The sequence below is a fragment of the Argiope bruennichi genome, chromosome X2 (assembly GCF_947563725.1).
Source record: "Argiope bruennichi chromosome X2, qqArgBrue1.1, whole genome shotgun sequence".
In the NCBI taxonomy this organism is placed as follows: Eukaryota; Metazoa; Arthropoda; class Arachnida; order Araneae; family Araneidae; genus Argiope; species Argiope bruennichi.
The window spans coordinates 17,625,824-17,639,684 of NC_079163.1; the positions used below are offsets into that span (position 1 = coordinate 17,625,824).

General features: G+C 28.0%; 1 protein-coding gene across 1 annotated transcript; it reads left to right on the plus strand.

Moving 5' to 3' along the window:
• The first annotated feature begins 3,636 nt into the window (after positions 1–3,636).
• Positions 3,637–11,981, plus strand: LOC129960884 (uncharacterized). The gene is made up of 3 exons (XM_056074595.1): positions 3,637–3,775; positions 3,994–4,128; positions 9,060–11,981. The coding sequence occupies exon 3, from the start codon at positions 9,118–9,120 to the stop codon at positions 11,731–11,733; it is 2,616 nt and encodes an 871-aa protein (XP_055930570.1). The 5' UTR covers positions 3,637–3,775; positions 3,994–4,128; positions 9,060–9,117; the 3' UTR covers positions 11,734–11,981.
• The last annotated feature ends 1,880 nt before the right edge of the window (positions 11,982–13,861 follow it).

The window sequence follows — 13,861 nt, forward strand, 5'->3', positions numbered from 1 at the left end:
AAACTAGCTTTTATTATATATCTGATTTCACATTTCAATGCATTTATAATTAATTCCAATTCAATCTGTAGAAACAGTAAAGGAAAATAAATAAAAATAAATCACACATTATTTGAATCTTAACATTTTATTTACAGAGAGACAATAACAAAATACATTTTGTTTTCCAACTTTATTATAAATTTCACTCAGACAAATGAAAATAATTATAATATTAAATAAAGTTAAAATACAAACTTACAATTTACTTCTAATTTGGAAGAAATTAATAAAAAATGACTTACCTTAGGAGCTTGAGAAGTGCCTAGACAAATAAAAATTATTTTGTTTGATATTTGAATTATACTCCATGTATTTGATTTAAAGTTTTTAAATTTTAAAATTAAATCAGAAAAAGTGTTGATTTTTTCTATCTCCTCTCTTTTTGCTATGTCCTGAAGACTGCTATTTAAAGCTGCTTTTGTTTTCCCATTTTTTTATGTTTTGCCCTATCCATTGGAGTTCCTCTTTTTGCTTTTGATTCTGAGAAAAAGTATGAGGGTAAATTAGGGAAAATTGAAGGTACAGCATCAGGTACAAGCCTAGAAAAAAAGAAAGAAAAAAGTGGAATTCTTTAGATAAAAAAAATTTGTAATTTATTAAAACTTAAAATCAAAAACAGAATAGATATTTTCTTAATACATAAACTAAAAGCTAACATATGTTGGACAGTATTAAATAAAATCATATTGAGTATTAAAAAATGAAATTTAAATTCAACAGAAACATTCATTCATCCAAAATAAATACCTAGTCAATATTATGTTGGAATATCTATAGTAATTATTTATACTACCATTCAAGTAATACAATATTCTACATGAATTAATCAATTGATTTTACACGGTATGGAAAATGGATTTAAAAACAATAACTTTTTTTACTTTTAAAAAAAGCTTCAGATATTTTGTAAAAGTTGCATTCATTTAAAATTAAAGATTGTGCATAACTAATGATATTTAAAAATAATAATAAATATTAATTGTTTTATATATAATCTGATGATTTATAGATAAACAAATAAAAACTACATTTTCTAAACCTAGATGAGCATGCAATTCATATTGTTTTTACAACTATATCTAACTTTTTTACATAATATTTTAGGATAAAATATAAGTTTAATCTGCTACAATCTATAGTCATGATATATATAATTAAAAATTAAGTTTTATTATTCATTAGATGATTTTAAACTTTTTTATAAGAGCATAATAACAATAAATCACTTAAGTATTTTGTAAGATTTTGATGATAATTATTAAAAATTTCTAAAAAAAAAAAATGCCTTTTACGCTCTAGTGGTACTTGAATAAGTTCTCCTGTATTAGTATTAAACGCTTCTCTAACTGTTAAAAACTGATTTTCTTGAAAATGTTTAGCACAGACCTAAATGTTAGCAACAAATATTAGGCCTAAATCAGATTTAAAAAAATATGTATGAAGTATAATTAAAAAGATACAGAAACAGAACATTTTAAATATTAGTTACAAATAAACAAAAGACTATGAGAAGTAACAATAAAACAAAGAAGTTTTTTTATTTAGCTCAAGCAAGCAATACCAAAGTAATTGGAAGCATAAGCAACTAAATGTAGATCAAACAAAAATAACAGAAATGGAAATTATACATAATTTTAAATGTTTCGTATTTCAAAAGAATTAATTAACTAAAAATTGTACAAAAAAAAAATCAAACTTACCTTACTATATTTAGTTGGTACGAAATCGCCCCGTTTTATTGCAGAGATCCCTGCTCTTCTAGTGTTTTCATCGTTTGGAAACGAAAATACAGAAACATTGGATCTATTTTTTGTGTAATTACTTTTACAATTTGGAACACAGAACGCACTAGGCATCTTCATAACGATAAATTAAAATTAATATGCAAAAAGATCAGAAAACTACCAAAAAAGCCTATAACACACTTCCCATTCTTCACTATGATAACGACTATCGTTTTCTATAGAACTCATCCAACCTCATGACGTCACGGGCTGAAAGCGTTGGGAGTTGTGAGGCCTTGTATTACGAAGGTCGTGATCAAATGCGAATATCGGAAAGTGAAGATCACTCTCATGAAGCGGAGCGGCGGGAGCGGCGACTTCACACTTTCCAGTGAAGTCACCGCTCCGATAAATTTCAGTGATATGCAATTCAATGATACGATAATTCCAATAACCGGTCCGTTCACTTTTCAATCCATTCACAATCACAGATTCTCCTTTCCTGTTTTGTTCGAGAGCTCCCATTGGACTGATCGTATCGATTGTTACTTTGCAGTGAAGTCACCGCTCAGGGAAATTTCAGTGATATCGTATCGATTGTTACTTCCTATCATGATCCATAACCTGTAATCGAAATATCGCCAGTAAGATCGTAGCAAGGATTTGAATCACACCCTTTTTTGAAAAGTATTGATCACTGGTATTTGTGACTTTATGATATTGATTACGTAATAACCGCTAGAGATGCATAATCCACGATTTTTTGAATAAAAAATAATATTGCTATTGTTATTTTTAAATATGCGTTCCAAATATCTGTTATTTCAATCATATTATTAATTAAAAATTATTACTTAATATTAAATATAAAATTTATTAATTGTAATTAATACTTAATTTACTAATTTAAGTAACGTGTGATTGAATTAATTTATCTGTTTCAGCTTACTTCTTAAATTTTATTTTTTTCTCAAAACTATTTATTTAATTTATTTATTAGAGTGAACCATTTTCTGGAAAAGATGAGTTAAAAATATATGTCATTTCTTTAAAATGTTTACTTTAGTCCTATATTCTACCAATAGATGGCGCCAGCAGTAAAAAGAGTACATGTAATTAAAGTCAATCATGTCACGAGCAATTAAAAATTATCTGTGTGGAATAGTGCATCATCAAATACGAATATCGGTGACTTCACACTTTCCAGTAAAGCCTCGCACTTTCTGGTGAAATCACCGCTGCGATAAATTTCAGTGATATGCAATTCAATGATACGATACGATAATTCCAAAAACCGGTCCGTTCACTTTTCATCCAATCACAGATTTCTTTCGAGAAGTAAGCTGAAACAGATAAATTAATTCAATCACACGTTACTTAAATTAGTAAATTAAGTATTAATTACAATTAATAAATTTTATATTTAATATTAAGTAATAATTTTTAATTAATAATATGATTGAAATAACAGATATTTGGAACGCATATTTAAAAATAACAATAGCAATATTATTTGTTATTCAAAAAATCTTGGATTATGCATCTCTAATCAAGGATTTGAATCACACCCCTCTTTGAAAAGTATTGATCACTTGTATTTGTGACTTTTTGATATTGGTTACGTAATAACCGCTCTGAAAATATTTGTCATCCCTACTTATTATGTGGCCGCCAGTTATATGGAGCAAATGTTTAAAAGTAACTATAGCAAAAATATTTGTTATTCAAAAAATGGTGGATTTTGCATCTCTACATCGCTCGCAACCTGCTAAACTGCAGAAAATATTCTGTCCATAGAAAAAATTTTTGGAAGAAATTAAATTGTTTCCTCAGACATTTCCTGCAGTTTCCATATATCACAAGTTCATTCGCCAACAATAACCATCTGACGAAGCGGTCAAATATTTCGACATTTATTAACTGGAACCATGAAGGAATAAATATGTTTCATTTTTGTTTGTGTCGCTTCTCTGAATGTGATGTGAAATAATGCTAGGAACTCTGAGAAGGTAAGATGAGAACTTAATACATGGAAGTAATACTTATATATTTATAAAATGGATTTTAAAATTATATATATATATATATATTCCCTTCAATTTATTATAATATCATCGAAATCAATTATAGCAAGCGATTGCATTTTCAGGGAACAAAGAGAAACTGGTTTTTATATTTTAATTGTATATCTAGAAATATTCATTGCATAAGTTTCGTTATTTCTTAGATACTCATCATAATGAACAATGAAGAAGCCCTAACCGAATCTGTCTCACTTCTTTATAATTGTCAACCAAGAATTGATTGGATGAATGTGTTTATACTTGTTTGGAAGACGCACCATCATATGGTCTTGTAACAGGTGAAGTGGCTTGATTGCTTTTAAGATTTCTTGAAATATATTTTAACTAGTGAATTGACTAAAGTTTTGAATTCAGATTAGAAATAAAAGTCAATAAATAATAATTCTTGAGGCATCTAGTTCATAAAGAGTTTAAGATTTAAGAAAGAAATTACAAGCATAAAATTTTACAAAAAGAACTTAAATTTTTTTTTATTAATATGTTAATAATTGATATTTCAATTTTAAAATTAAAAATTGATTATTATTTTTAATTTTATATATTTTATTTGTAATAGGCAAACATTTTTTACTCATTACTAAATTAGTATCTTTTTTATAACATTAAGAGTAATTTTCAAAAAAATTATTAATTTATAAATACATAAGCTTTTGTGTAGAGCAACTAAATTTTTAATATTTGTCAAAAAAAAAAAAAAGATTTGAAATAATTTTTTTTTTTTTCTTCTTGTCATTGTAAACCTTTTCTAAAATGTATATTAGGTACATATAATTTTACTAGTTTCATATTTAAGCTGCAACATGTATTTATCATACTTTTGAAAAAACACTATATCGAAATTTAAGTTCATAACCTTTAATATTAAAATAATTTTACTTGTAGTGGAAAGAGTAGTTTTAAGGTTTCTTACAGTTCTTATGCAATTTTAGAAGCAAACTATTTAGTTAAAATAACCAGTATTTTTTCTATATAAGAAATGTAATATGATGGTTTTATAGCTTTTTTAGGATGAGCTTTTCATGATTTAAAAATTAAACTTCATAATGATATTTAAATAACTCAGAAAAGGGGTTTTTAATAATGTATATTGTACGTGTTTACTGATTCTGAGTAGGAAGAAGGCCAGGAAATAAATAAAATTAGTAACCATATGTCGGGGAAATTTTTTTTCAGTAGCCACCTTGTATCTGGAACTAAGCGTGCCCGACTGAAATATATATATACGTGAAGTTCAAGGGTAATAATGTAATGATAATAGTGCTTCTTAGAATTTCTTTCTTTATGCAGAGTGGGAGTGTGTAATATTTAATAGCTGCATCAGATTTCAATTTTTATACATAGTATTCAAATCTATTGTCAGTAATTTAATTCTATTGACTTTCTAATGTTGTTGATAAAAAAAAAATCAAATTGTAATGTTTTTTTTATGGCTTTACTCTCTATCATTGTTTTCCTCTTTTAATGTAATTTAAGTCCTTTGCTACCACTGTATTCATATGAACAGCAACTACAAATTTATCACAGAGTTCTGATGTTGTTAGAGCAAGGGCTTTAACATTGTTTTCCCCTGAAATGCCTTTCTAGGCAAAAAAGTTTTGTACATTTACATTTTAAAAAACAAAGGATTTTTTGATAAATAAAAAATTAGCCATTTATTTTAATTGAATTGAATATTTAAAACCCAAAACCTAATTTATTTGATGTATTTTTATTTTGGTTATTCATAGACTACATTGGACTGCAGGGCCTGATTCAGGATTTCATACACTTGTAATAAATTCAAGAGATAATATTCAGTTAAAGATTGTTCACTATTTGGAAAAATATCAAGATAAAATTGGCTGATATTTTTAATGAAATGTGATGAATATTTATTATTTTTTTGCAATAATTATTAAAAGCACAAGATATTTTATTGGCTATATTTTTTAACATTTTCAATCTTATGTTCTGTAATATTTTTACTCTACTGATCAGAGTTGCTACGCCACCAGGAAAACTGGGAAAACACGGGGAATTTGAAAATTTTCTTAATAACAGGGAACTCCCCCCCCCCCCCCCCCCACATTAATAAATGTCGATTTCTAAAGATTTCTGGAATAAAAGATTGTAGTCATAGCTTCTAAAACCGAAATAATGCCATTTGTGATTGTGTGATGTGGATACTTGATGCTTCTCTCTCAGGTTTATTTCTGTATAGATCATTCCATTACGATATGTGGGGCTGTAGTTCTTTTTCCATGAGATTCCCAAATTGTAGCTAATGAGCTTACACTATACTTTTGTAACTGTATGAAAGAATAGAGTACATTACTCTGGCGGAATTAGCAACATTAAATATGCTAAAACAGTGTTGTGGTGTTTAGTCAACCATACTTGAGTTTATTGAATAGTTTATTGTTTTAGAAAACTATGAGCGTATTCATATTAAATTAGAGAATTTTTTAAGCAATGCGCTGCTCAAAATCCATATTTAATACAAATTGGGTACATCAAATATCAATCCTGATTTTGCTGAATGGATTCAAGAAGTTCCACAGAATTCATTTATTACATACTGATTGTTTTGTAAAAAAAATAATAAACCTAAGTAATATGGGAAAACAGGCATTTACCAGTCATACCAAAAGAAGAAAAATACAAGACTATGTGCCAGTTCATCATTGATATTGGATTTCATGTCCGAAAATAAATCAATTTTGAATTTTTTTAGTTCAAGAATAATAATTTTAAAAAGTATTTTTATGGGCATTAAAATTTTTGTGCTTTGTACCTCATTTAATGCATTCAGTGATATATGAGAAATATTTTCAAATATGTTTATTGAAAGTGAAATAGCTAAAAAAAATTGTATGTTATGCCATACAAAAATGTTGTACCTGATTTGTTATGGATTAGGTCCATTAACTCTATGAAACTGATGGCTGAAAAATCTGCAGAATTTGATACCCAAATATTTGAATTGGCAAAAATGAATAAATTTTAAAAAGTAGTATTACTTTGTAATTTTTTTTTTGTTTAGTAATCATTAAATGATTTTGCATCATGATAATAAAAAAAAAAAAATTGAGTTTATTTTTTACCCTTCAAATTTTTTATTTTGTATGACTTACAGTTAAAGAGCATGGGAGGTCCCTCTATCTTAATATGTCAATTTTGTCTACATTCTAAGTAATAAAGATGAAATTGGGTGTTTTTTTCTGTATGTAAATATAAACTTTCTTTTAATATGCTATTCTGAATGTTAAGTTGTTGCTTTCTTTCCTTACTTTTTCCACACCTTAAAACCATATTCCATTATAACTAGAACATGAGTGCTATTCACACTGTTCCTCGTATCTTGAATCTATGTACAGGAATTTTTCTTTTCTTTCCAGATATTTGAGAGGCAAACCTGATTGATACTATGTAGATCTTCAAAAATTCCAATAAATTATATAAATAATGTCACACAGATCACAACTGGTCTGATGGAAATAAATATTCTGTATAACATTGAATAAATTAGTTGGTAAATTTGTACACTGATAAAGGTTGTGGATGGTTAAATTCTGGAATGCTTATACATAAACTGCACTTACTGTTCCTTTTTGGATTGAAAAACCCTCCTCAGTTTTGCACATGTGCCAGGGTGTATTTACTTAGAATAGGGGTGAAAGGAAACACGATATGTGGAGATATTTATATTTAACAGTAATGTGAAATCGTATTATATGCTGCCTGGGGGTTTCAAAACTGTTGATTGCATAATATTGTAGGAAAGAGAACTGATTCACCATAAAATACTTTAAAGCAATTTTTGTTTTCACCAAAGGACCTAAACATTAAATTATGAAGAGTAATGGAAGATTTATGAATTCTGTTCTTAAAATTTGGTAATTTGCTTTTTTACAAAATAATTTTTATGTTTAAACATTTTTTTTATTTGTTATTGAATTTTTTAATGACATTTTGAGATTAATTTCAAAGTAGATGATCTCAGTCATGTTTAATGATACTATATAAGTATTTAGCATGTCATTCCTGATCATAATGTTGCCTCATGTGCTAGCAATACAAGCAATCAATGTGCAATTTCGAGTTAAAATAAAAATTAAACAGAAAAAAAATGATGAATACGCTCAACCTTTCCATGTCCCACCCTTTAGTGAAGTAGAATCGTCAAAATGTGGTAGTCTGAGGACACTGAAATGAACAGTACAAGAATAAAACTGTTTTAGGGTATAATTTATTTTTCATGTTTATCTTGATAATAAGCAGGATTTTTTTTTTTTTTTTTTAACTTTTAACTGTTGAAGCTTTAACTGTTCTGCTCTCCCTGGAATTTAAAAAAAAATGTACAACTGTTAAAAGTATAATCATTCATTAGAACATCAGAATAGCTTATCAATTTGCTTAGTTATTCATCTTAAAATATAATAATAGAAGTTTTAACTTAACTTTTACAGGAACTTGTTTCTGCTATTTATAGGTATAAAAAGACAGATGCAATTCTTAAATCAACATAGATTAAGTCCATCCTCTGAAAGTTCAGAAAAAAATAGAGCATACTTAATAATGTTAAGTACTCTCTTATGTAAATAATAGATTTGTAATGTGGATAAACTAAAGTCATATAAGTCAACAGATGTATGATAGACTCTGAACTTGTGAATATACTATTCAAGAATGGCTCTGCAAACTAGATAAATATATGGAAATAGAAGAAATCAAAATAATAATTTTTCACAAGTTCAGAATATAAAAGCTCCAAAATTGCTGTCGTAAGTTATTGCGTATACATAGATATTGCTAAAAATTTTTGATGTTGCACGAGTTTTTCTTTCTTTCCCTACTATTTATTCAAAACTTAATTGGGCTTTTATTTCTTTTAATTGGTAATGAAAAAAAAAATTACTGAAATACGTTTTTAGTGACAATTACTACTGCAAAATTTTAGAAAGTTTGATTAAGTTTTTTTCTTAAAATTTCTCAGCATTTGTGTATTAACTGTATGCCATTGGCAAATATGGTTAATAGATTAACATGAGATCTTTGGTGGTTAATTGCTCATCGCAGTAAGCATACAATTGCTGATCATTATATGCTACCTGGCAGTTAATACAGAAGTACCTTTTCTTTTTATAAAAATTCAGAAAGTTTTTTTTCTTTTATTGTTTAGTATATGCATATTTGTTTGTTTATTCTTTTTATACCTTTTGTTTTTTAGGTTTAATGTACTCCAAATCCTTCACTTGCTGTATACGTTGTTATAAGAAAGCCAAATAATGTCTATCAAGTCAGCATTTGAAAAAGATTTTTCGGAGCATGATAGACATGAATCTTCTGATTTTCCCAAGATGTCTGACCATTTAACGGATTCAAATATTTTAAAATCGAAAAAGACTTATGGAAGATTTGCAGTGTGTATTAATAATAAACCTTTCCCTGGTTTTATTGAAGAATTATATGCAGAAGAAAATTCTGGATCTGTAACAAGTATTACAAGCAGCAGTTATAATAAAAATAATGATCAAAAGGAGGTTAATTCAGAATATAGTCTGTTTAGTGATGAAGTTACAGATTATATTTCTGGTTCTGAAGGTAGTTCAAAAGATGGGATTTCTTTTCCTTTTCTTGAAGTTGCTAGCTCTGGTTCAAATTATTATCGCACCAGGAAAAACCTTAAGAATGATTTAAATAATGAACAGAATAATTCTGAAGAGATATTGAAATCAGACAGTGATTTTTTAAATCTTAACCAAGCAAATCATATAAGAAAAGATAAGAAGGTATCTTGTGGTGAATCTACTAATGAATTACCTCAAAAACCGAGTGAAGCCGTGCGAAGATTTTTAATGTGTATTAAAAATAAACCTTCTCCTGATTTTATTGAGGAATTATATGCAGAAGAAAATTCTGGAACTGCAACAAGTATTACAAGCAGCAGTTATAATAAAAATAATGATCAAAAGGAGGTTAATTCAGAATATAGTCTGTTTAGTGATGAAGTTACAGATTATATTTCTGGTTCTGAAGATAGTTCAAAAGATGGGATTTCTTTTCCTTTTCTTGAAGTTGCTAGCTCTGGTTCAAATTATTATCGCACCAGGAAAAACCTTAAGAATGATTTAAATAATGAACAGAATAATTCTGAAAAGATATTGAAATCAGACAGTGATTTTTTAAATCTTAACCAAGCAAATCATATAAGAAAAGATAAGAAGGTATCTTGTGGTGAATCTACTAATGAATTACCTCAAAAACCGAGCGAAGCCGTGCGAAGATTTTTAATGTGTATTAAAAATAAACCTTCTCCTGATTTTATTGAGGAATTATATGCAGAAGAAAATTCTGGAACTGCAACAAGTATTACAAGCAGCAGTTATAATAAAAATAATGATCAAAAGGAGGTTAATTCAGAATATAGTCTGTTTAGTGATGAAGTTACAGATTATATTTCTGGTTCTGAAGATAGTTCAAAAGATGGGATTTCTTTTCCTTTTCTTGAAGTTGCTAGCTCTGGTTCAAATTATTATCGCACCAGGAAAAACCTTAAGAATGATTTAAATAATGAACAGAATAATTCTGAAGAGATATTTAAATCACCATTTCATCAAGAAAATTCAAATTATGTAACAGATACCAATGAATTGAAATCAGACAGTGATTTTTTAAATCTTAACCAAGCAAATCATATAAGAAAAGATAAGAAGGTATCTTGTGGTGAATCTACTAATGAATTACCTCAAAAACCGGGCGAAACCTCAACTGTGCAAGTGGCTAAACAAACTGGATGTTATTTTGGCAAAGCAAATTTTTTTGAGAATCCTTTGATTAATCAAAGTTGTTTTTCAATAGTAGACCTGTCAAAAAAGTATTCAGTTAAAAATAATCAGGCTAATGCAAGTAATAACCTTTCCAATAAAAGAATTACAGAAGAATGTGAATTAGCACCTGTCAAAAAGAAATCAGTTGCAAACAATGCAGTATCGTCAAAAATAAATTCTTTTGATAAGGAAACATTGCATTCTACTGTTTCTGTTAGAAAGTCTAGCAAAGACATTATTTTAAAAAGTATAAATGCTGGTAATCTAGATGTCAAAAAATGTGATGCTAAAACTCCTTCAAGCTTTGTGCACGAACAAAATGCGGGGGATTTTGAACATTTAGCTATTCCTGGTCCTTCTACTTTGAGTTATAATCATTCAAGTATGGAAAGTAGGAAATGTCATACAGAAATTGAGCCTGTTTGTGACATCTCTGCTTTGATTAAAAAACCTACTACTACTTTTTTAGAGAATCCTGTATATCATAAGCAGGAAATGAGGACTGGATCTTTTACGTCTCTTGGTGCATCTTTCGAGGGCTGTGCGAATAATTATCTTCAACAAACTAAAAATAAGTGCATATTAAAAACAAAGAAGATGGCTGATGAAGTATTTTCAAGAGATCCTTTATTGCGATACGAAAGTGTGAGTGAATACTTTGAGCTCCCTAACATGATAGATATTCTTTCTGATTTCTTAGGTGATTGTGTTAGTATACCTCCTACTTATCATGATGTCAAAAAAGGGTATAATTTTCCAGAAAATTTTGAAAGAAAGAGTCTAAGCAATCTTGTAAAGGATTTTGTACAGTATGTTTATTTTTTATTAATTCCAAAAGATAAGCCAAAACCTTTAAATATATTATATTCTCAAGTCATGAATGTTGCAGTGCACAAAATGTCCATTAGAGAGAATGCAATTGTGATGAAGGTATTTGGAAATAAGTCTTCGTTGAATAATCCTTTTGAAAAGCTTAAGTTGGACGATGTGTTGAAAAAATTATACTTGGTTGCTTTGCTTGTGATATTTCACGAATATAAAAGCAGGCAAACTACTTCAAGTATAATGAACTAAAACATGATTATTTTATAATTTTTAATTTCTATGATTTGGAAGTAAAATTGTACTTGGAATAATATTTTAATACATAAATTGCTTGAATTTTTGATTATTACTGCCTGTAATTCCATTTAATGATATATACAGTTCTCTTTATTTATTGGATTTTCCTCTTACTACTGAAATGTACCTTAATTACAATATAAAAGGCACATTAAGAAAAGAAAACAGAAATTATAGATGGTTTCTTAATATTGTATTTGTGTAATTAATTATTGAAGAAAATATTTGCAATTTTTCTCAATATTTGAATATATTTAGAATGTAATACTAATATTTACTTGAACTATTAACTGATATATTTGTTATATGTCTTGATGTGAGCATGTATTTATTCCATGAGAAACATTGTAATTTTTACATATTTTAAACTCTTTTTTCAAATATCAACAGTTGTAGAAAAATTAATCAGTTTTGATAAATGTATTATGTGTAGAGTATTTTATATTATTATGTTGTTACCACTTGTTTTAGATACAATTTCCCAATAAAGGAATATCTACAAAAATATGAATTTGTATATATGAGTAGATTTTAATCAATTTGTTTCAGGAAGGAAATTTCATTCATATAGGGTGGCAGGCCAAACAGGGAAATTTATTATAAAACTGGAAATGTTTTTCTAAATCGGTAATTTTTATCAAACATGATAATTCACTGGTGTTTTTTCATAAGTAGAATGAAACATTGTTGGCAACTGATGAAAATCAAACTTTTACTGGTAGTCTAAAAAAGACTATGGAAGAGAAAGACTAACCACTATATCTAATTTATTGAATATATGTATAAATATATAATATTTTTGCCAAAAGTTTTTTTTTTTTTAGAATGACAAGTTATTAACATATTTATCAAAAATAGTTTTGCATTCTATGTTATGAGACAGCCTAACTAAAGCTCAGCTTCTGTTACTGCTATGATTTTAAGCTTTAATGGGTATCTTTTATTTAAGAAGATATATATGGAGTTATACCCCCCTTCCCTTTCTTCCTTCAAAATCCAAATCAATCATACCACTTGTTATAAGAGTGGTAGAATGAATTTTGGATATTAATATTGAAAACTGATTGTAAAATATTGATCTATTATTATAATTCTAAAACAATTTATTTTAATTAATTAAGTGTTTTACAATAATAATTCTTTTCCATCTTCTCGGAGATTTATGAAGTATCTGACTTTATTGCTATTACCTTACATTTTTTAAATTTTGAGTTCAATTAAAATTTCCATACATTCAACAGAATGCTCTATAATTTAAAAATAATATTAAACATGAAAAATTAATTTGTTTCGTACATTACAGGTAAGCATGCTTCTTGTTTTTTTTTTTTTTTTTTTCAAAAAAAAAATGTTTAAAAACCAGGGGTGTTTGTGCTCCTGGGAAAGCCCGGAATTCCGGGGATTTTGAACTTCGATACCCGGAAATTCCGGGGATCGTCGTTCAAAAGGAAGTAGGAATAATAATGAATTATTTATTTTGATCTGGGTAATTTTGTTTGCTTTGAAAGCAGAAAACGCAAGGTCAGTGTGTGTGGTGAAAACTTTTCCTTTCTTTCTCCAAAGGCAGTGGTAATGCGTGAAAAGCGGGAAAAAACTTCTTTTTTGTTCTTTCCTTATTGCGAGTTATGACTCATTCCCCCGGTTCTCGGACATTCTCTTCTGGATTCTTTTCGGCAAGTAGGCGCGGCAGAAAAAAAAAGGGAGAGACTTCGTTCAACCAGATGTGCGATAACGTGACTCTGGGTTCAAAGGTCTTATCTATCCTGGCGTGGCGCCAATAAGTAGAGAAGGGGGATTTTTCGCTGTATTAGCTATTTGTTATTGATTGCTTCGCAACTTTTTTTTCTCCGCTGTGTAAAATTTTCGTTTCATTTATTAATGCACGTGTAAATTTTTCGTTTCGCTTATTGAAATATTTTTTTATTTATGTACGCAAGAGAATTTCACTTTGAAATTTCAGCATATGAAACAGAAATTACCCCTTAAAAATTCATATCTAATTAGTTTTACAGCATTAGATCCAGAGCTAAGAGGTAAAACCAGTACAATATTAGCTTTTGAAAAATTATCATCTTTTATG

What these genes read in the sequence shown, in the direction of transcription:
- LOC129960884 (XM_056074595.1), top strand. Translation starts at nt 9,118, where the DNA reads ATGTCTATCAAGTCAGCATTTGAAAAAGATTTTTCGGAGCATGATAGA.